Genomic DNA, 22,966 nt, shown 5'->3' with positions numbered 1-22,966 from the left:
TCTTCCTTTTTTTTACTTTTTCTTTTCCTTGAATGGCATTTCTTTCAGAACACAGAAAAATATGTCAAGAAGGCAAAGAGCAATGCAGAGACGGTGTAGTGCCTCAATCATATCATCATAGGTAAACCAAGAACCTAGCACCAGTCTAAACAGTATACTATAAATAAATACAAATAATATCTGTACATTGTAACTATAGAAACTGTAGGATGCCAGGTCAACAAATGAACCTGGTATCTGTCTAAATAACATGCTAAATCTACATTTAAGCTAGATCTACTACCATACAGTAACTGGTTCTTGTATGGTATCGTATTGTATAAGTCAGCAATCAAACCTGGAAATATTAGTTACGAATTACAAATGTATTGTGTGATAAAAAGGTGAACACACCATGTAAGAGAGGGGATCAGTTTGTGACCAGTGTGACAGGTTGCTACAATTCCACAACCTTCCCTTTAATTCGTACGTTACCATGACGATGCATGCATCATCACTACTCATCACTCCTCATCACTCCTCTACTCTCTTCTCTCCTCCTCCACTCTGTTGCCCATGGCAACCGGTACACAGTGCCCCTCACTGGCCCAGCCAAGCACTGAAATATATTTTATATCTATCCTCTTATTATTCAGTATTATATACTGTAATAAAATTAATACATGATGAATGATGATGATACAACAATAATAATAATAATAATAATAATAAGTGTAATAATAATAATAAGGGTAATAATAATAATAATAATAATAATCATAGTAATTATAATAATTATAATAATAATTATAATATCCGTGTCATTGTCATTGTAGTCACAGTTTTTTCATCTTCTAAATAGGCCCCCCACCCTCCACAGTTGGGGGGGCACAAATCATGACATGTACATCTATCTATTTAAGATAGATAAACTCTTTTTGCTGGCTAATAACCACAACATTCCTTCAGTAAATCAACTATTGATTATGCATCTTATCAAACAATTTAGCCTACTATAGATCTCTGGCAACATTGGTCTTTCATCACAATAAAATGAGCTTGAAAATTAATTAGGGATACCTGAGAATTAAAGGATAACCACTTGAACCCCAGCAGTGAGCTTGTCAATTGGCTCATCAGCGAAAAGCTTTCCCCACAATAACATAAAACAGAAAAGACACCAACATTGAGCCCTGAGGACTCCTGTTACCCATATGGGCTTTAAGTGGTTAAAGATTGTAGTCAGTGATGCTGTGTATCACAGAGATGGGGGGGTGGGGGGGTCTACGTCACAGGGAGGAGGAGAGAAGAGAAGGAGGGAGGGAGGGAGGGAGGGAGGGAGTGGTGCTCCACGCAATACAGGGAGAACGGGACGGTGAGGGTGAGCGAGAGAGAGAGAGAGAGAGAGAGAGAGAAAGAGGAGGGGTACAGGGGAAGAGAAAGAAAGCACCGGTAGGCAGCAGAGGTTTGCTGGTTTCTGTTTCATTGTTTATCCTCTGTAACAGAGAGACAGAGAGAAAGAAGAGAACTGATGGAGGTATGAGGGACAGGTTGCAAGATAGATAGATAGAGACACACTCCCATCCCAGTAGATTAATATAGACAGAGTGGAATTAAGAACATCTAAACCTTTCGGCATGTGAACAGGCCTCTAGCCATTTGCTGCTGTGACAGAGTTTGTGAGAGAGAGAAGAGAGAAAAAAAAGAGAGATAGAGAGAGAGAGAGAGAGAGAGAGAGAGAGAGAGAGAGAGAGAGAGAGAGAGAGAGTAGTGTGGTGAGACAGTGTGAGTGTGATGTGTAAAGAGCTAGCAGAGGACAGCGGATTGGAACACACACACGCACGCACGTGCACACGCACTGCTGGACGGAGTCATGCTGGGGAAGGATTATATGCTGGCCATTATCATAGTCAACTATGATGGTGAGTAGATATAAGACTTCTAACACTATACATGAGAACTTACACTATAAAACTATACAGTACAAACTGTATAATGTGTTACGATGTGTGTGTGTGTGTGTGTGTGTGTGTGTGTGTGTGTGTGTGTGTGTGTGTGTGTGTGTGTGTGTGTGTGTGTGTGTGTGTGTGTGTGTGTGTGTGTGTGTGTCAGGAGGAGAGTATAGGACCCAAGAGCAGACAACACCGGAGGCAGAGCAAGTTCAAACAATATGAATTTATTAAACCAACAACCCCGAAGCGGACAAGACTTATGATGTGGTGACTCAGGCAGGGGTCAAACACATATAGGTGGTCCCTACAGGCAAACGATACCAAAGGGAGCAGGCAATAATCCCGAAATCCAGAGACAGGCAGAAGGTCAAAAACATAAGTCAAGATCTGGAGACGGAACTCCACACAGGGACAAAAAAACTGAATTTGAGACACGACTCATAAACAATAGAAATGACTTACAAGAGAGTAAACAGCCAAGACAGTAGCACACAGTAACAACAAACACTTGACAATCTGGCAGAGAGTGAGTGATAAGTCCAGTCTGATAGGCAGCAAGCTGATGAGGGAGTAGATGAGCAGGGAACAGCAGGGCTGATGAGGGAGCGGGTACAGGTGTGTAGATGAGGGAGCGGGTACAGGTGTGTAGATGAGGGAGGGGGAACAGGTGTGTAGATGAGGGAGCGGGTACAGGTGTGTAGATGAGGGAGCGGGAACAGGTGTGTAGATGAGGGAGGGGGAACAGGTGTGTAGATTAGCAGGGAAGAGCAGCAGGGCTGACGAGGAAGGGGGAACAGGTGATAATGAGAGAGTGGGAACAGGTGATGATGAGGGGGAGTGGGAACAGGTGTGTAGATGAGCAGGGAAAAGGTGATGATAAGGGAGTGGGAACATGTAGTGTAGATGAGCAGGGAAAAGGTGATGATAAGGGAGTGGGAATAGGTGTGTAGATGGAACAGAGTGAGGTGGAGGGAATGTGGGAGTGGCCGGAACTATGATTAACTATGATTGTGCATAGATATAAGACTTAACACTAAACATAATGTCACGTATGATGATGACGGAGGAACAGAGGCAAACTGAGAGAGAGACCAGCAAAGAAAATGAAACAAATTTGGTGTCTGCCGCCTTTGTTATTGTGAAAACTACTCTATCGTAACTAAACTATCTGAAGGTCTAAGGTCGACCGGATAAAGAGAGAGAAAGGGAGAGAGACAGAGACAGAGAGAGCTATGGCAGAGTTTTGTAAAATTACAGAAAGCATGGTTAGGTGGTTAGACTGAGAATGAAGGACAATAGAGAGATCTTTGTCCTTGACCTACTGATCCAATGACTGTTTTACTGATTGACACAGATCTAACTCAGCTGACTGACTGACAAACTGACAAGTGGGCTGACTTTCTGAGCAAAGCAAAGGTTTTACTATCTCTTCAAGCCTAATTTATACTTTATCATATGACATTGTTGTTCGCCAAAAATAGCAGATCTATACACATACAATTACTATCAACTATTGTAATAATAATAATAATACATCAAACATACTGTATGGAGCACTTTTCTAGATACTCAATATGCGAGGATTTACATAAACAGAACAAACAACTTTATTAAGCAATATAGCAAAATACATAAAAAACAAAAGAAGCGAGGGATATACACGTTTTGCAATATAGTACAAAATTCCACCAGTTACATACACATGCTTCCAGACAACATTGATTCTGATTCTGATTCTGATAACACAGAAGTACGTAGTGATAAAGATGATAATGTTGTGCCATAGAAGTATTAGAGGCTGCAACTCTTCCTACAGTATACAATATAACAGCAGTAGCAATGACACAATGAATGACAGACAATATGAGGAAAAGGGAGCCATCAAAGCATTTTGTCCTTCAGCATCTCAAGGGCCATGCTGACCTGACATAACGTGTTCTTGTGCAGGAAGTGATGTTTTTGTTGACGTGGGGGATTGCCATAGAACATGCTGTTGTCATGGCAGCAGTTGCGTTTGTTTTTCTTCAGTGGGGACAACAGCTGACAGGCAGACCTGGAAATGGAATAGAAGAGCAAACAGCATTTCAGCTTTATCATGTTAACAAGATTAATTCATTTAAAGGGTTTTAATATGCTTCAACATTAATCATGTTTGTCCTTTCTGGCCACCTGTAGGTGTTTAAACACGAGGAGTTCAGGCATGGAAATACTATAATGATGATAGGGAATATCTTTCCCACACACTTTAATCTCAGAATTCAGATTTTTTTTCCCACAGAGACTTCATCTCAGATTTCAAATAAATGTGTCTGTACATTTCTAAAAAGTCATGATACAAATGTAAAATGTAAAAAATACAGCCAAATATACGCAGCCAACCTGGATGATTTGTCATAAAAATGAGCACAGTATTCTTAGCTCCCAGAGAAAATGGCATTCACTGTTAATCTTTTGACCACTTACTTTGGCAGTTTCTAGCAATTAGCTAATATTATTGATAGTTTGATTAATCTATTACTGTGCTTGCAGTTGAACGCTAAAGCCATTTTAGTGATTTCAGAACGCATTGGTGCTGCATTGTTCGCAGAGGTCTGTCTACTGAGTGTTTTCTAGTAGTAGGCCTAGTAGCGTGCGATTATACGAGCTAGAACGGAATAGAAATAGTGTAAATGTAACCTTAACCTCTCGTGAGCATTGGGCTGACATGTACATATCACTGGTCTATAAATAACACTGTCCTCTACAAAGACGGACACATCTAGAGAGACAACGTTAGGGCTGGGTAATATGACCTCAAATCAATATCACGATTATCATTCAAACTTTGCCTCAATTCATTTACGATTAATGAACAATTTTGTTTTTTAATGTTGAAAATAGCTGATCTACAAGCTCACTATGTGTCAGGATGCCACGCGTTGTGAGCTTGTAGACCATCTATTTTCGTATGTATGTATATGAAAAAAACTGATTCTCGATTATTCGATTAACCTACATGAGCAAGATTAAGTCAGTCAGTTTTGATATATTTTTCGGTTAACTGCCCAGCCCTAAGTAACAAAGTACACAGAAAGTAACAGAGAGCAAAAGACAGCTATGGAGAGACAGATAGAGATAAAGAGACAAAGATATGGAGATGAAACTTACAATACAGCCCTGTAATCTGGTCACCATCTGCAAAATATGATTTGAAAAAGTTTGAGGTTGATCAAAATAAACGGCCCGTCTGGCACTATGGCTGTTCATACAAAACATGCATTAGCTATGAACATCTGGCATGGCTGATGGTTGAACAGAAATGGTCTTTGTGTCTTCTAATGCTACTGCGGAACATCATTAGCACCAATAACACGTCCAGCTTGGCTCACCAGTTACATCCAAACATGGTTACAGCACTAGAGGAGCTGCTACTCCCACCGTCAAGAACACATTTTCTCAAACTTACTATATAGGTCAATAGCACTCTGGATTTCTCTGCCCCAAAACATCTTATCAAAGTACACAGAACATCCGGCCGCTCTACCGGCCACTCTACCCTGCACAATACATAGCAAAATTACTTTTTTTTAAAATACATCAAGAGATATCAAGATATCACAGAGTTATCAAGTAACTGTTATTTGTGTATTTGTTTAATCTAACTGGACTCTTTATTTTAATTGTAATGTTAATTGGTCTTTCTGTATACATTTTTTATATTGTTTTTATACTTTAATGTGCATCCTTTATTGCTTGTCTGTAATGTATTTGCTTTGTTCCGGGTCCCAGGAAGAGAGTGTAGGCTCATTCATGGGTCTCTAATGGGGATCCTTTAATAAACTTAAACAGAGAGACATGGAAAGACAATGAGAGACAGATGAAAAGACAAAGACAATGAGAGACAGAGACATGGAAAGACAGAGACAGATGAAAAGACAAAGACAATGAGAGTCAGAGATGGTTGAAAAGGCAAAGACAATGAGAGACAGAGAGATGGACAAAGATAAGGTGCAGCAGAGAGAGAGAGAAGGAAAGACAAAGAGATGGAAAGATGCAAAGCTTGAAGAGATAAGAACATTATTCAGTCAACCAGCCAGTTAGTGAGCCATAATGACCACACAGGGATTATTGAATGGAATCATATGAAACCACACACACACACGCACACGCACACACACACACACACACACACACACACACACACACACACACACACACACACACACACACACACACACACACACACACACACACACACACACACACACGTTTAATGCTCAATTCACTGTTCTAAGAACAGACTGGGCTATTAAAAGAAATAATATATATATATATCAGAACCGATATTTAGAACCAATAACCAACTTAATCTTGATCAGGTAGGTTAAGCAAATCAAAAAACAGTAAACAATATATTAAAACAATTTAAAAATATTTCTTATATATCAACAAATCGGAAATCAGAAAAAATCAAATAGTCTGATTAACCACATAATCCTGTATTATACTTCATTGTACAACGGTGGCTTACAAAAATAGAGACAATAGATCTACAAGCTCACAACGCATCACGATGCAACACGTTGTTGAAGAGCTGCAATCTTTTCTTTTTTTAATAATCATTCATTTAGCCTATACTTATCAAAGCAAAAGTCTGAATTGTGTAGTATGTCTGGTTGTGACTGGTTCTGACTGGGGGCCTGGGTGTCGGACAGAACAGATCCATTACCAGGCATTGTAACTCACCTCCGTATGTACTGTACTGTACTGTATTTTCTCTTTCACACACTCAGTGGTCATGCTGTAATCTACAGCATGACCAACAGCATGACCACAGAGAGTGAATCTACAGTGTAGATTTTATCAGCTGAATCAGCTTAATGAATTATTCAATGTGATCTCTCTTCTCTTCTCTTCTCTTCTCTTCTCTTCTCTTCTCTTCTCTTCTCTTCTCTTCTCTTCTCTTCTCTTCTCTTCTCTGCTCTTCTCTTCTCTTCTCTTCTCTTCTCTTCTCTTCTCTTCTCTTCTCTTCTCTTCTCTTCCTGTCTGGGACCATGCCAGTACTCTTGTTTTTTTGGGCACCTGAATAAATATATGATCTCATTCTTGGATGCAGCCGGAGGCTCATTAAAACACGTCAGTACCTCCTATCGTTTGGGGATCCAAATCACATTTACACCGTTGGCAGTCTCTCACCCTGAGAGTCTTTGAGAAGCTGTGCAGTAAAAGCTTGCAGTCTGAACAGCTGGGATTAGAGCTGCTCACTTAATATTAAGGTTTACCCCTGGGTTTAGGGCTATGTTTAAAATGACATCAGACAGCATTCTAAACAGACACTGTAAGGTCATACACTGTGCTATCTAAAACCTGATCAGCAATTATGACTGAGGAGAGGAGAGGAGAGGAGAGGAGTAATAGAATAGAGTAGAATATAGGAATAGACATGGACATCTTCAGTGTTTGTTGTGTAGAATAGAACAGAAAAGAGCTGGCTGGCTGGCTATCGGCCTCTCTCTCCTCTCCCTCTCTCCCTCAACACAAACACGTGCATCATCTGCATCCCGCGTCACTATTGACCTGTTTCTGTTTCTCTCTCTCTCTCTCTCTCTCTCTCTCTCTCTCTCTCTCTCGCTCTCTCTCTCTCTCTCTCTCTCTCTCTCTCTCTCTCCCTCCCTCCCATTCTCTCTCCTCTCTGCCTCCCTCTTCCAGCTGACCCTCTCATCTAACCTCATAGATTCAGTTCACATCCTTCGCTCTCTCTATCCCTCGATCCCTGCCTCGTCACACCGCTTGCTTCCTCCCTCCCCCCTTCCCCTTTCTCCATCTGTCTACATCCACCCGGGTCAGTGGAATGTTAAAATGGCTGTCAAACGCACGCACCCACACACCCACACACACACACACACCCCACACACACACCCACACATTGACCTTCATATACGTATGATTTGTCCCGCACGTGACTGAAATAGGAGAGGAGGCAAAACAAGGGCGTGAGAAGAGTGGATGGGGCAGAAGATGACGTCACACAAGATATATGGATGTAGAGGCAAGAAAAAAGGGATGCAGGGCTTGTTAGTTTAACCACTTTAAACATAGTGTCCCTGTTTTGGGCATGTCAGGCCAAAATGTTCAAAAACATAAAAAACATTTCAAAGGAATGTCTAAGATTTTTTTTTATATTTTCAATTTTGTTTTTTTTTGAAAATGTTCTATCATTTTCCCAAAATGTATAAGTTCACAACTCAACCGCCAGAACCATGATACACGAGGCGTGGCTTTAAACTGATGATACTCACTTAGCTACCTCCTGGTCAATGACTAATGTCAAGCTAATGTTGCTGTGTTCGCTATAAAATAACAAACAAACATTCAATGTCCCCCAATTGTCTCCAGCTAAAACCCAAAAGGCTGCAAGGCACATGTGTTGCTTCTTCCCGGCTTTGCCTCCTTTTGTTTTGTTGCTGCAAAGCACTTTTGTGCCCATCTCTTTCTGTCCCCCTGTTTCTTTTGTTTAACCACTTAAACCCCATATGGGTAACCGGAGTCCCTCGGGACTCAATGCTAGTGTCTTTTCTGTTTTCTGTTATTGCGGGGAAAGCTTTCATTAAAATAACCCATCGACAAGTTCACAACGCGCCGCATTGTGAGCTTGTTTAAGTGGTCAAATCTCACCCCATAATTGTCTGCATGTCTCCCTATCTTTCCAGATAATATTTGGGCCGACCAGAACCTAGCAGTTGACCCTGACCTGCCGTCAGGCTGGCGGACCATCAGAGATGCTACTGGTACCTACTACTGGCACATCCCCACTGGTGCCACCCAGTGGCAGCACCCCAACATCCAGGCTATACAGCAGGACACACAACACAATGCAGAGGTGAGATCATCACACAGTGTCAGTGACACTCAAAATGCAACTCAGACAATATGATATATTGTCACTGTCGGGTGGAAACCTTGTATGTCCAATTCTGTGACTTTTCAGGGGAAAAAATAAAAACAAAATCTGTGTTCCTATGGATCCTATGTAGTTCTTGTTTAGGCACAAGCTCTTGTTAATACTTTTCATTGCTTGAATATTTATAAAACCTCTGTGGGTTAACAGCTTTAACTTTAATTTAGTATAATTATGTTTTTTTATAACAGCAAAAATTGCAGATCTAAGCTCATAACGCTTTGGCGACGCGTTGAATGTAAATAATTCAGCAACGCGCAATGCATTGCACAGGTTAGATTCCGGGACACTGTACTTCCTGGAGAGAGTTGACACGCATCATTTCAGTTTACATCAGGGGTCTTCAACAGGGGGTCCCGGACCCCGAGGGGGTCTTCAGAGCTACTATAGGGGTTCTGCCAAATCTTTGCGTGATAGGATGTATTTTTAGCGGCGCTAGCCGCTCTATACCTTTAGGTATAGAGCGGTTCCTACTCTATACCTGACTTTGTCCGTGTTCACCGTCAACGCTCTGATTGGTCAGACCCGTCAACGCTCTGATTGGTCAGACCCGTCAACGCTCTGATTGGTCAGACCCGTCAACGCTCTGATTGGTCAGACCCGTCAACAAAGTGATTGGTCAAGCTTCACGTGACATGGCTATAAACACATTATAAACACATATCGATGACAAAATGTATCAAAGGCGCCGCTACCTTCACACAGGGTGTGATTTTTTTTAATCCTATAGCATCCCTATTCTGAGGGGAACATTAGTCGATCTACAAGATCACAACTGCGTTTTGAGCTTGTAGATCTGCTATTTTCGGCAAGGAGGTTTGGTGTAGAGGGGATAAAGAGCAAATCAAGCACTAAATATTGAAGGTTTTAGTGGTTAAAAGTCTGAAATGAACAAAAAACCTGGATTTACACGAATGTTAACACTGATGATAGTCAAGGAAGCTATCTATGAAATCTATTAAAATGTTTAATCTGCAACACAATTGTTAACAATGTAGTGGTGGGTCCCGGCTTCATCTGTCTCTCAGCTAAGGGGTCCTTGGCCTGAAAAACGTTGAAGATCCTTGGTTTACATCATGTATGTTTTCCTGTGTTTCCTTTGTGCGGTCAGATCCAGGAGGAGGCTGGCTCCAACGGACTGACCGAAAGACAAACTGAGAGGTCAGTGTCATCTGTAGAAGACAGGTGTCTAACACACGCACACACACACGCACGCACACGCACACGCGCACGCGCACGCGCACACACACACACACACACACACACACACACACACACACACACACACACACACACACACACACACACACACACACACACACACACACACACACGTGCACGCGGGCGCACAGCTCTTCCTGGTCTAGAGCATTATGGGATTAAAAAAAGCTGGCATTTAGGTTTATCGAAAACGCATGCTTTATTTTAATACTCTCCCGTTTCACCCCTGCACTTTTTCCTAACATTAGCATTTAAGTATGTTTTAGGACACAGTTCTGCTGAAATGGCATCAATGTTGTTCCAATTAAGAAGAGTATAGGAGGCGCCTGGCACTCATCCATGCAATGCAGTGCTTTTCTTTCTAACGGCATCCGGTCTATAAGAGGGATGGCAGTGGTGGAAAAAGTGCTAACATGTTTTACTAGAACGTTGAATATTATCACACCATCACTAACCTTGGGTATATTTTACCCAATATAATATTCCATAAAAAATACTTCTCATCAAAATATATTAAAGTGCAACAATACATGGCAAATTGAGGTACTCTTTCAATATAAAATATCACAAAAAATGAAAAACATCATCGGGGGGGGGCTATAAAAAAGCAATACCATAATAAGACCTCATGTTGGCAAAATCTATGAAAAATGTGGGAATTGTTAACACAGAATTCCTAAAATAAAGAAATAATGGAGCTGGGAACTTCTTCTTTGGTCCACCCATTCATTCCTGGGACATGTGAGACTCTCTATCACTAACGTCTAATGGTCTGTGAACATGTGTGTCTTTGTATAGTGTACTGTCCGGAGCTAATACAAACTGCTGAATTGATCAGTACTAGATAGACAGACAATGGGGAGAGAGAGACGAGGAGTGACACGCATCAAAGGTCGTCGGGATCGGAGCATTGGAGCCTAGGATTTAATGGAGCTCTGATACCCGCAATGCATGAATGACACCACATGAATTATCCTTGACTGTGTACATGTCATCTCCTCTTCCTGCTCATTACAGGTCCTCCTGGCATGAAGACTACTTCACCAGCGGCCTTGACCCTGATTCCAAGGTACCAACCCAACCACTGCTACTACTATTATTCATTGATCTATAGAGCACCGAAGTCCTGACGTCACTCGTTCATCCCCTGGGTCGCGGAAGTAATTTCTCTATGGAGAATAACATTGGGTCATCTTAGAATTGTTTCATATAAGCATTGTGGTCCAAAAATAACTGTCCCGGCACTATTGTCAAGGATGTGGCTCTGTATCGGTTACGATAGTCAGTCACTCATATTTGATGTCTGTTTCTGGCGAAAATGTAACTAATTCGGCGGCGGTAACATTAGCGTTTTCTCGCCGTCAGTTGATGCTTCATATCCATATGAGTCAAGTCGCAGGGATCATGTTTATTTTTGGAACACAGTTCTTATTTGATGCGATATTGAACACGTCTATGGGAATTCTAAATGGGGAGAAAAAACGCGACCCAGGTAGGATGCGTAAATTACGCCAGACTTCGGTGCTCTATTATCAACCCCTCTCTATTCTCAACGAGGAACAGAGAGAGCCAGAGAGAGAAAAGTTAGCTGTTAGGATTATGTCAGTTACAAAACACTACTGTTCAGGAAATGGAGAAAAGAACCTGTGTTCCATTGGAGTGGACCCAATGTTCAGGAATGATTTAGTCACAAGATCTTTTTAAGACTTTTCATTAGTTAAATATTTATAAAACCCAAAGACTCTCGCTTCCACTTTCAAAATGTTTCAGTGTTTGCGATGCGCGATTTTTGCTACTTTTGCTGTTGAAATATGGAGATGGTTTCTGCCCGCAACGATTTCACAAATGTTAGAATGTGTGTGGAGAGTTAGAGCCAAATGCGGACAAATGGAGCCAGAGCACGTTCACACATGGGGACACTTGGAGGACAGGTAAGCACAGGTGCAGACCAGAGATGTCAAGGGCAGGACGTGGCAACAAATATAAATGACACTATACACCTCCCCAAACTTCTCTCTTTCTCTCTCTATCAATGTCAGTGTTTTGCAGTGCGGTCCCTGGGCTGGCTGGAGGTCCCAGAGGAAGAACTGACCCCTGGGAAGAGCAGCCTGGCCGTCAACAACGTTATCCAGCAGCTGTCTCACTGTAAGAACACAGAGGAGAGAGACTCACAGGGGGCCTGGGGAGAGGTAAGACCATCTACCTATGGCCTTCACTATCTGTCCAAGTTTCTGTCTGTCTGTCCGTCCGTCCGTCCGTCCATCCATCCCGTCCCGTCCACCCCCCCCCCCCCCCCCTCTCTCTCTTTCTTTCTCTCTCCCTCTCTCTCTCGGCATTTACAATGCTGGTTCTGTCGGTCTGTGATCCAGGGTCAGGATATGATGTTGGTTCTGAAGAAGGACACTCTCAGTCTGATGGATCCACTAGACCACTCCCTTCTCCACAGTCAGCCAATCATCAACATCCGAGTCTGGGGGGTTGGCTGCAACAATGGCAGGTGAGCCAATCAGAGAGAACAATCAGCGGGAGCGGATGACACCATATGACTAAATACTAATATCCTCAGTACCATCCCATAATACAATGTAACAGGTTACACTTCGACCTCTCATCCATAGTCACAACTGATGGCTGTCTGTTATACTAAAAATGCCTGCTTGCTTTTAAGGGTGACTTATACTTAGTTGTCGCTCGCCGCAAATAGCCAGTCTACAAGCTCACGACACGTGTTGTTAGCTTGTAGATGTGCTATTTTCGCTGCAGGACACGACGCGCAACCAAGTATAACTCAAGCTTTACACTAACACAGGTTTGTTGTCAAAGCTAAGTGCTTTGAACAACATTGTTACTCAGCAAAACAGAAAGGGGTGAGGGTGGGTGTTTGATATCTTATATTGGTATTGCATGACGATTTTCATTTTCCTGAATCAAAAGACACCACTGTTTGTGTTTGACCCTATGCTGCATGATAGTAACATGTATCACTTTCTCTTTTGTTTTGAAATGCCCCTCCCCACACCACAGGGACAGGTAAACTCTTATTTACTTACTTTCACACCCAGAGCCTTATACAGAATCTGTCCAGGTTGCACCTTGCTTTCACCTCTCTAGAACTAGAACAGTTGATTGTAAAAAAAATTACTTGTATTGTTGTGAAATGACCATCATACTAAAGAGCTGGGATAGAATGGCTATTTGTTAAGAAATGACCATGATGCAGGGTTGTGGAACTAACATGGCAGCCAAATTCTGGCTATACTGTACATGGCTCTGTTCAAATTTTTTCACCATAAACCATAACTACACACTGACATATTTTACACACACATATACACTTTACTTTTTGGGGTATGATATGGTTGGATATCCTGTGTTCTGACGTTACGGCAATGTTGCTCTGCTGAGACATGCTGTTTGATGTCTGACAAGTCACCATGTGTGATGCGCCACACAAAAAGATCGGCAACATACCTTGTAGTTTGCTTTATATTAATTCTCACTGACGCCGTCAAGCCAAATGTTTCATTTTTCCCACTCACGCATGTATTTTTGCATTAACTTTCATTTCAGTTGTGGATATGGAGTATGAGGGGCAGACATTCTATAATGCCCATGCCCGCAGTGCAATGCATTAGAGTAGAATTATGGTTTCACTATAAGACCCACATCAGTAGTTACTGACGACATCACATTATGTAGATTATGTAGTTGTTGTTGTTGTTGTTGTTGTGGTGGTATTTGTCACAGTACATTTGCACATAATGTGAAATTCGTCCTCTGCATTTAATCCTATTACTGTAGTATTTATAGTACCCATCCTATTATGCATCTAGAGACCACTGTACTGAATCTAAACCACTGTACTGTATATATAGACCACTATACTGCATCTCAACGCAACTCAATGTATTTATAAAGCACATTTAACATGACCAGGTCACCCAAAGTGCTGTAAAAAAAAAGAGTACAGGTTAAAACAAAACCAGGACACAAAACCGGACATAAAACCAGTTGGGGGGCGGTCGCCGCGAAGGCTCGGTAGATGCAGCACAGTGGTCCACAGATGCACGACGGTGGTCTACAGATGCTGTACAGTGGTCTACAGATGCTGTACAGTGGTCTACAGATGATGTACAGTGGTCTACAGATGCTGTACAGTGGTCTACATATGCACTACAATGGTCTACATATCACGACAGTGGTCTACAGATGCTGTACAGTGGTCTACATATGCACTACAATGGTCTACATATCACGACAGTGGTCTACAGATGCAATAGAGTGGTCTACAGGTGCACTAGAGTGGGCTAGAGAGGCACTAGAGTGGTCTACAGATGCACTAGAGATCTATAGATGCAGTACAGTGGTCAAGATGCAGTACATGATCTCATGCAGCTATAGATGCAGTGGTCTCATACAGCTATAGATACAGTACAGTGGTCTCTAGATGCAGTACAGTGGTCTCATACAGCTATAGGTGCAGTACAGTGGTCTCTAGATGCAGTGCAGTGGTCTCATATAGCAAGAGATGCAGTACAGTGGTCTAGATACAGTACAGTGGTCTCTAGATGCAGTGCAGTGCTGGACAGGTGATCTCTGTCCATGGTCCTGAACCATACAGCAACATTTAATGTTGTAGTGTACAAAATTACAGTTCAGAAGAATAATAAAACAATCTAGTACAGTCAGCGGCAAACAGAAATGTTTTTATCTGTGATCTAAAAGAGTTGCAGCAGACCTGCAGTTTTCTGGGAGTTTGTTACAGATATGTGGTGTATAAAAACTGAACGCTGCTTCTCCACATTTACTTCTGATTCTATGGACATAAAGCAGACCTGGCCCAGCTTACCTGAGAGGTCTGGATGATTCATGATATCACATAAATCAGAAATGTATTTTGGCGCTAAACCATGCAATGTTTTATAAATGAGCAAAAGTATTTTGAAATAAATTCTTTGACATACGGGGAGCAAGTGTAAAGATTGATATGCTCCACTTTCTTGGATTAGTAAGGACTCGGGCAGCAGCGTTCTAAATCAACTGCAGTTGCTCGTGAGATCAATATTTTAAGGAGACCTGTAAAGACACCATTACAGTAGTTAAGTCTTCTGAAGATGAATGTATGAACAGGTTTTTCTAAATCCTGTTGAGACATAAGTCCTTAAATCCGTTATATATTCTTAGGGTGATATAAGGCTGATTTTGTCATTGTGTTAAGGTGTTAAGATTCTGATCGAAGTTCATGATTTGGATTGGCCTGCAGTTTTTAACATTACCGATTGAAGCTGGGCAATGCATTACCTCAAAATATGATTGCTTCAGTTTGGTCTTTGTTTAATTGAAGAAAATGATGGCACATTGTTGATTGTTGAATTGGACCATAGTACTGGTGATACGGTTGTGTAAATGTGTGTGTCATCTACATAACTATGGTAACATATTTTGTTGTTTTCCTTCATCTGAGCCATAGGGAGCATGTAGATAATAGTAGAGGCCCCAGAATGGATCCTTGCGGAACTCTGCATGTCATTTTTGTCCGCTAAGATGTGCAATTACAGTAGCTACAAGCTACGTATATGCACAAAGTAGTCAGTATGCCAGAAAGTGTCTAGCTGTCTAGTAATATGTTGTGGTCGTCAAATGCAGCACTGAGGTCTTGTAATACTAATACTGACATTTTGCCACTGTCTGTGCTTACGGTGGATGTCATTGAAGACTTTAACAAGAGCAGTATCAGTGGTGATGACTGCTGTTTTCAGTGCCTGTGGGAAGAAACCTGAGATAAGGAATATGTTGTCAATTTGCAGAAGATCTGAGGCCATGCAATTTGAAACATTTTTCAAAGGCCTGTTGGCAGAATATCAAGGCAGCAGGAATAGGATTTCAGATGTTGTATGATGTTGTCCAAGTTTTCATAATCAATCAGATAAAATTGTGTCGCGGTATTTGAAATAGTCTTAAAGGTAGGGTAAGTGATATTTTTTGGTAATTCTTTTTGTTCTATATTCTGATAGTAATCATTGCTACAGAGCGTTTGTTCGGTCACAGGGGTCTCTCCAGCTTTTTAGTTAACAGAATATAGTACATTTTCAGGTAGGTGACAAAATTTAAGCCAATCAGGAGAGAGCACTGAAAATGCATTTTCTGTTTAATAAAGAGCTGGAGAGACATGGGAGACTCCTTTTACTGAACAAACACTCTATAGCAATGAGTACTATTAGAATATAGAGCTATATTTAACACTTATTTTAACCAAAGTAAATCACTTACTCTACCTTTAAGTAGACATATCCTGCAACCGATATGGAGGCACTAACTGCAAATAAACATGCTCTGAAAATGCATGCAGCTCACAGATGCAAACGCTTTTGAGATTTTCAAAGGGGCCTTGATCCAGAGAGGGTTGAGAATCACTGGAATAAACAATGTGAAAATGCATCGACAAATTCTACACTACTTTGCAAAAACATCATATAAACGGGTAGAAATCGGAAATAAAAATATGTACAGTACAGCAAACATCAGAAGACCAGGTCCATTGCAAGTTGTATGTACGTACATTAGCCTTGGAGGCATCCATTAACCACAGTAACCTCATGTTATTCCTCCAAGGAAATTGGAGGTACTTCTTTCATATCAGCCTTGGAGCCATAACATCAAATTTCACTTTTTCATATGTTTGGGGTTCTGCGGCGTGCCATCTCCAAAAAAAGAAATGAAAAAAGAAAATACATTTGAACACTCAGTTGTTTTGGTCTGGCTATTTAAAATAAAATTGTACTTTTGCTGCCCAATATTACGTAGCATGGCTAATTCCCCATTTCTCCACACACCAGGGAGAGAATATTTTCTCTGCATCCACCACATTAAAACCAATTGATCAGAAAACATTGTGTGATATGGATCTCTTTTATCAGAACTGATTAACTGGCAAATGTCGCAGTCATTAAAACATATTGTTTGTTCATACGCTTGTCCACCTGGCTCTCTTTGACTGCAATGCATTCCATTGAACTTCGGGTTCCAGTTTGCCAAGTATCAGCTAGCAGCCTCTGATGCCAGTAGTGCAGTGGTCATTAAGCATACAGATACAGTATGCGCCATCTGATTGGCAGCGGTCTCTGGGGTATATGTATTGTGCTTTACAATAAGAGTGGCGTTACAGTTGATATTGTCGGGGTGCCTTTCTCCATTGTGCTTTACAGCTGTAGCATGGAGGGAAAACACTTTATTTATTATTGATAAATTCTTGGGGGAAATTACAGACAGAGAAGCACTAAATACTTTGTCTTGTGCCAAGCGATGAGTTCACTGCCTGGAGACTATAAGTTCTGTGATCTGTATTCCACATTTTTACTATAGTGTTGCTACTGTGTCCAAACCTCTTTGTTTCCCCCCCCCCCCCACACACACACACACACACACACACTCTATGTTTGTCTGTCTGTCTGTCTGTCTGTCGTTCTCTCTCTCGAATAATGCAGCAGGGGGTTCCTGTTCTAGTTCATCAGCAGTTTAGGTTGCAACGCTGCAAAGAGAGATAATGCGTGTGTGCGCGTGCGTGCGTGTGTGTGTGCGCGTGCATCCGTGCGTGTGCGTGTGCATGTGTGTGTGCGTGCGTGCTGCCTTTAGGGGATGGTATTAAGTGGGGGAACTACCTTGAGGTACTTACAAGCCCAATCTCATGTCTCAATGTCTACGCTACACCCTGAGCACTGAACCCTTAGAGACCTTTATGAACGTTCTTATTCAGCGTAAATGCATGAGTGAAGAGGGTGCAAGGGGCTCGAAATATAATGAATATGAGGAACAAGCCTGCACTTTGTGACATCACAATAACTCACAGCAGCTGTTGCTATCGACCATATATAAAGTGATTATAGTCCAGTCCACAGTGCTTATCGTTCACTCCCTGTCTGTAAGCAAATTAGTAATGTTGTTGGATAAGATCAGATCAAACATTTATGGAAATTGTCATCATGCAGTTATACAGTAGGACAAACAACTACAATCACAGACACGGTGCTATCAATCGCCATGCGAGCTACATTACTTGCATGTAAACTACTTCTTGCCAGATCCCCCGATTTTACTGTAAAATCACACTGAATTGAGTGCTATTGCCTCAAGCAAAGTTTGCAGCAATGCAGCAAGTCTGCAGCAATGCAGACTTAGAGAAAGTTTGCATAATGGCTTAAAAAAAGTTTTATCAGGAATGTGCATCTAATAGGCTACCATATGTGCATAAATATGGACTTTGATTTGGCAACAATAAGCCATTTCCTTCAACCACATGAACCTGTGTGTTCCTATGGGGCAAAGATTTGGTGAAAATAGCATATCTGAAAGCTTACAACATGTCACAACGCATCACTTGTAGATAGGCTATTCTATGCAAAAAGATTTGGTGTAGAAAAGGGAGGGGGCCTGGTATAGACCCCTGAGGCAGTCAATTAGTGTTTAATTCTGCAACAAAGATATACCGTAGGTGAAAATAATTATATTTTAGGATGCTGCAGCACCATAGTGCAAACAAGATGCAGCAAGCTGGCATGTAGTTAAAAGCAGCTCTTGAATTAATAGTTTTGGATGTGGTCTCATCAAAGAATAGAATAGTATTCTATTCTTTGATGAGAGATAGAATATTACTTTATTCTTTGATGAGACCACATCCAAAACTATTAATTCAAGAGCTGCTGAACATATTATGTTCTCATCATGTTGTCCCTGATGCCAACCATGTGGTTTGTGTTTATCCAGGGACTTTGCGTTTGTGGCCAGTGATAAAGACACCTGTATGCTAAAGTGTCATGTATTTCGGTGCGACGCCCCGGCCAAAGCCATCGCCACAGCGCTACATGAAATGTGCTCCAAGGTTTGTATGTCATGTTTGAATCTTGTTTTAGCTACACAGCCGTCACAGGACTGGCAGTTGCCTAGAGGTTAAAACACAGAGATGCAGGAACAGAAGGTTGGCAACTTGACATCCCAGACCAGCTGGGAAAATCCAAAGGACAAAAAACACAATAATTATGGTTGAGTTGCCCAACCAAAGTCACATGACGTCACATGACCCTCATGTCTTGTCTTTTTCCACCCCAAACATCACATCCTGAAGGATATTGTGTATATTTTACAAATAAATTGACTCTTTGTTTGTTAGTCTGACTGTCTCATTCTCCAACTGAATACACGTGTGTGTGTGTGTGTGTGTGTGTGTGTGTGTGTGTGTGTGTGTGTGTGTGTGTGTGTGCGTGTGCGCGTGCGCGTGCGCGTGCGCGTGTGCGCCTGTCTGCCTGCCTGCCTTCCAGATCCTGTCAGAAAAAGCATCCACGAATCGATCACTAGCGCGGTCTCTGACAATGGAAAGTATTTCACCTGAAGATCTCCCAATGCAAGGTAATGGAATCTAAGTTTATTTCAATTTACTAAGTCTTCTACTCTAGTTAGAAGTAATCTAGTTCAGAGTAGTGGAATTTTCATGTCTATTTTGGTCAAATGTAAAGTGCGTTACAAGTAAATAAAGAAACGTATGATTTATTATACTGTATTATTATTATTATTTTGTGATAGCGATGATTGAATACTGTGTTGCCTTCATGGATGACTATTTTGGAAATGAGATGAACAGGCATCACAGACAGCAGCTTGCAGACATATTTTGCTTTCCACAATTCACATGCTGTGTTGTGTTTTTTTCCATGGCAGTGGATTTCCTGGAGGCTGTCAGGCAGAGAGTTCAGAAGTTTGAGGTCCAGTACATTGGTAACCTGCCAGTGTCCAGGGCAATGGGTAAGACACCTAACCTCCACAAACTGTACTGAATGATACTTCAAATAAGCAATCTGAGTGCAAACAATATTTCCATGCCATTAATTCTCATGAAGTTCAACACCATGATTAGTCATCTGCTGATAAAGCATCTGTTTTATAGACTCCTGGAGGACTCCGATCAATAGGGTTTGTGTGGTTAAAATACTTTTGGGCCCTACTCAGCTAAAATACTGTTTTTGAACTGGTTCAAAACTTTTAGGAGAGAAACGGCAAATCTGAATTAGAAAGGAGATTTAAAGGGATATCATACATCTTAATCCCATCATGGTAGCCCAAGTATTACATCATCACCTAATCAGTGGCTAATTGATTAGTAAAATCGGAGGACTTCTTACAGGTATCTAGTCAGGAATTTACGTCCTGGTGAGGTCAGGCCTGCAAACCTTTTTACACACGAAGCAAGAAACCTAGAGACGGGTGTTACTTTGTGTAATGTTTTTCTTATTGAGAGATAGTCAGACTCAGACCACTCTTGAATCGCTTGAATGTCCACTGTCTTTGTATTGTTTGTGGTGTGTGCATGATTGTATACTGTAGGCATGGAAGTACTGAACAGAGCCATTGAAAGCATCATGAATGCCACAGACAGAGATGACTGGGAACCAATCGTCATTCAAGTCTCTGACAAGATCTTGTCACTTTGGAAAGGAGAGGTATTGTCATTAACCACTTAAACCCCATACATTATTGAGAGGAGTCCCTCAGGGCGCTTACACTTGTGTCTTTTCAGTTTTTTCTCTACATTAAATAGAGCTCTTCACACATTGCCTGCTGAAAACATACTGAGCTCCCAGCCTAAAGCCCCAACTGATTAAACACACCTGGCCCTGTACTCTAATTAGCTGCCAGTCTCTCTAGGCTGAACATAATCATCAATTAAGTGACACAATACACATAAGGTCAAAGTGACCCACCTAGCTAAATAGACAGGGATCCTTCATCAGAATACGGATGTTGGGGTTCAAGTGGTTAACATCACTAGCGGTAGTGGCTTCTTGATTCTTGGTAATACTAGATGTAGTAATCACTGCTGTCACAATGGACGTTCAAGTTTCACTCTGTTTTAATCATTTCTATATTTTCTATGTACGTCCTCTACATTCCTGCCTTATTACTATAGACCATATTCACACGGCGGCCATATTGGAAATTAACATTGAAAGTGCTGCCACCCGGGGTGGCTACTTTTTCATTGACTTCATAGAAACATGGCCGCCGTGTGAATATGGTCTATACCTCAAGCTTTCTTAGATTTCAATGTATTGTTAAATGTAACATACGTTAAAGCAGTGGCTCTCAAACGGCGTGCCGAGGCACACTGCTGTCCAGTCCAGGTTTGCCTTGGGATTTTAGTGACAACCACACATTACATAAATATATCTCTGCTGTCCGGTGGAAACCAGCTAACTCCAAAATGTTCATTTTTCAGGAAATGACAAAAACTAAACAAAAGTTAGGAGGGTCTGTTCATCATTGATAAGAACAGCTGAATGGACCTCCAAGCTCTCAATGAGGTTGGAGGTCAAAAGGGGGTGGAGCCTGGAGTCAGCAAAACCAGCTAACTCCACCCCCCTTTGGTGGAGTTGGCTGGTTTAGCAGAAAGTTTGAGGAACCAATGGAGTTAGCTGGTTTTGTCAGAAGCGCTTTTTAATACTTTTCATTGGTTCAATATTTTTTTAATCAACACACAGACGTAAAGGGTGTTCAATAGCACCGATTTATGGGAAAAAATGGAGTTTGAAAACCATTGCATTAATGGTTAACCACTTAAACCCTAGTGCTTTGTTGACCGGAGTCATGTGTATCTCTGTCTATCTGTCTGAATATCTATTTGTCTTTCTCAGGAAAGAGAGGAGCCATTTTGGGAGTGTCAGGTTCGTTATTTGACCTTCCTGGGCGTCGGCCATGATTGTCGCACCTTTGCAGTGATTGTAGATGGAGGGACTCAGCGCTTTGAGAGTCATGTGTTCTGGTGTGAGCCCGACGCTGGGCTGATCTCAGAGGCAGTTCAGGCTGCATGCATGGTGAGTGTTGTCACTGTCACTTGGTTTGACATAATTATGACAGGATTCCCACGGTCATGAAATTCCTGGAAATATTTAGAAATTCGAAAAACAGTTTTCCAGGCCTGGAAAAGGTTTGGAATTAATCAAATGTTTTGGGGAAATCTTTGGATATACATAGTTTTGGCATTTTTTCCCTGAAAAACATGTCCCAAAACATGTCTAACATTACATGAAATATGCAACATGGTAAAATGTAGTGCTGTGCTGCACGAATGTATCCAGGATCCAGGACGTCACGTGATAAAAACAATAGATCGACAAGCTTGTAAATCTGTTATATTTTTTCACGTGTCACCTTCGTAAGAGTAAGGGCCTCATTATTGCACAATATGAGTGCTATAGGCCTGGAAAGGGTGGGAAATACTGAAAAAGTTATTATTATTAAACAAAAATTATTCAATTTCCTTCAGCTCCAATACCAGAGGTGTTTAGTGGCTCAGACCCCTCCTCCGAGGTCCAAGACGTGGCGTGTGGCCCCGTCTAAGGTCAAACGGGCTAATTCCATGGATGCCTTCCCGTCCACCAGCCATTACCATGGCAATGGGGCTGCCACGGCAACGACTAGAGCTTCAAAGGGCAACGGTGGTGGCGGCGGCAGCAGCAACAACAACGTAAGAAAAGGAATGCTGGCGTTCTTCGAAACCTTCCGGAATAAGCAGGCAGCCAGTTCTTAATGATTGTGTGGGTGGAGGCGGGGTAATTAACGCTTATGGTGATGGTGGAGATGAATGATAGCAATAATTATGGTGATGACTTACAGTATGACAAACAGCCAGAGCCATAAATAGATTGAGTGAGTGAGTACAGGTTTTAACTCTAGAATGCACTGGCAGTAATTATGTAATAATGTCCTCCCTAACATCACGATGAGATGCCCAACATTTAAAAGATCTGCTGGCAGTAAGTCCATGGCATGTCCATGCCCAAACTATCTATGTCTAAGCCCTGTAATAGTACTTCCGAGTGACCACATCTGC

General features: G+C 41.6%; 1 protein-coding gene across 1 annotated transcript; it reads left to right on the top strand.

Moving 5' to 3' along the window:
• Positions 1–1,793: 1,793 nt before the first annotated feature.
• On the top strand, positions 1,794–22,663 carry apbb3 (amyloid beta (A4) precursor protein-binding, family B, member 3; the record flags this gene model as incomplete). The annotated part of the gene is made up of 12 exons (XM_084074446.1): positions 1,794–1,901; positions 8,621–8,790; positions 9,980–10,029; positions 11,107–11,158; positions 12,129–12,278; positions 12,459–12,586; positions 18,850–18,964; positions 19,401–19,488; positions 19,798–19,881; positions 20,461–20,576; positions 21,768–21,947; positions 22,400–22,663. Exons 1-12 carry the CDS (start codon positions 1,853–1,855, stop codon positions 22,661–22,663), a joined length of 1,446 nt encoding a protein of 481 aa, XP_083930572.1. The 5' UTR covers positions 1,794–1,852.
• Positions 22,664–22,966: the final 303 nt, after the last annotated feature.

The sequence above is a fragment of the Gymnoscopelus microlampas genome (assembly GCF_963454915.1).
Source record: "Gymnoscopelus microlampas genome assembly, chromosome: 12".
Taxonomy (NCBI): domain Eukaryota; kingdom Metazoa; phylum Chordata; class Actinopteri; order Myctophiformes; family Myctophidae; genus Gymnoscopelus; species Gymnoscopelus microlampas.
The sequence above is the reverse complement of the archived record's forward strand: the minus strand, read 5'-3'. Positions and strand labels throughout refer to the sequence as shown.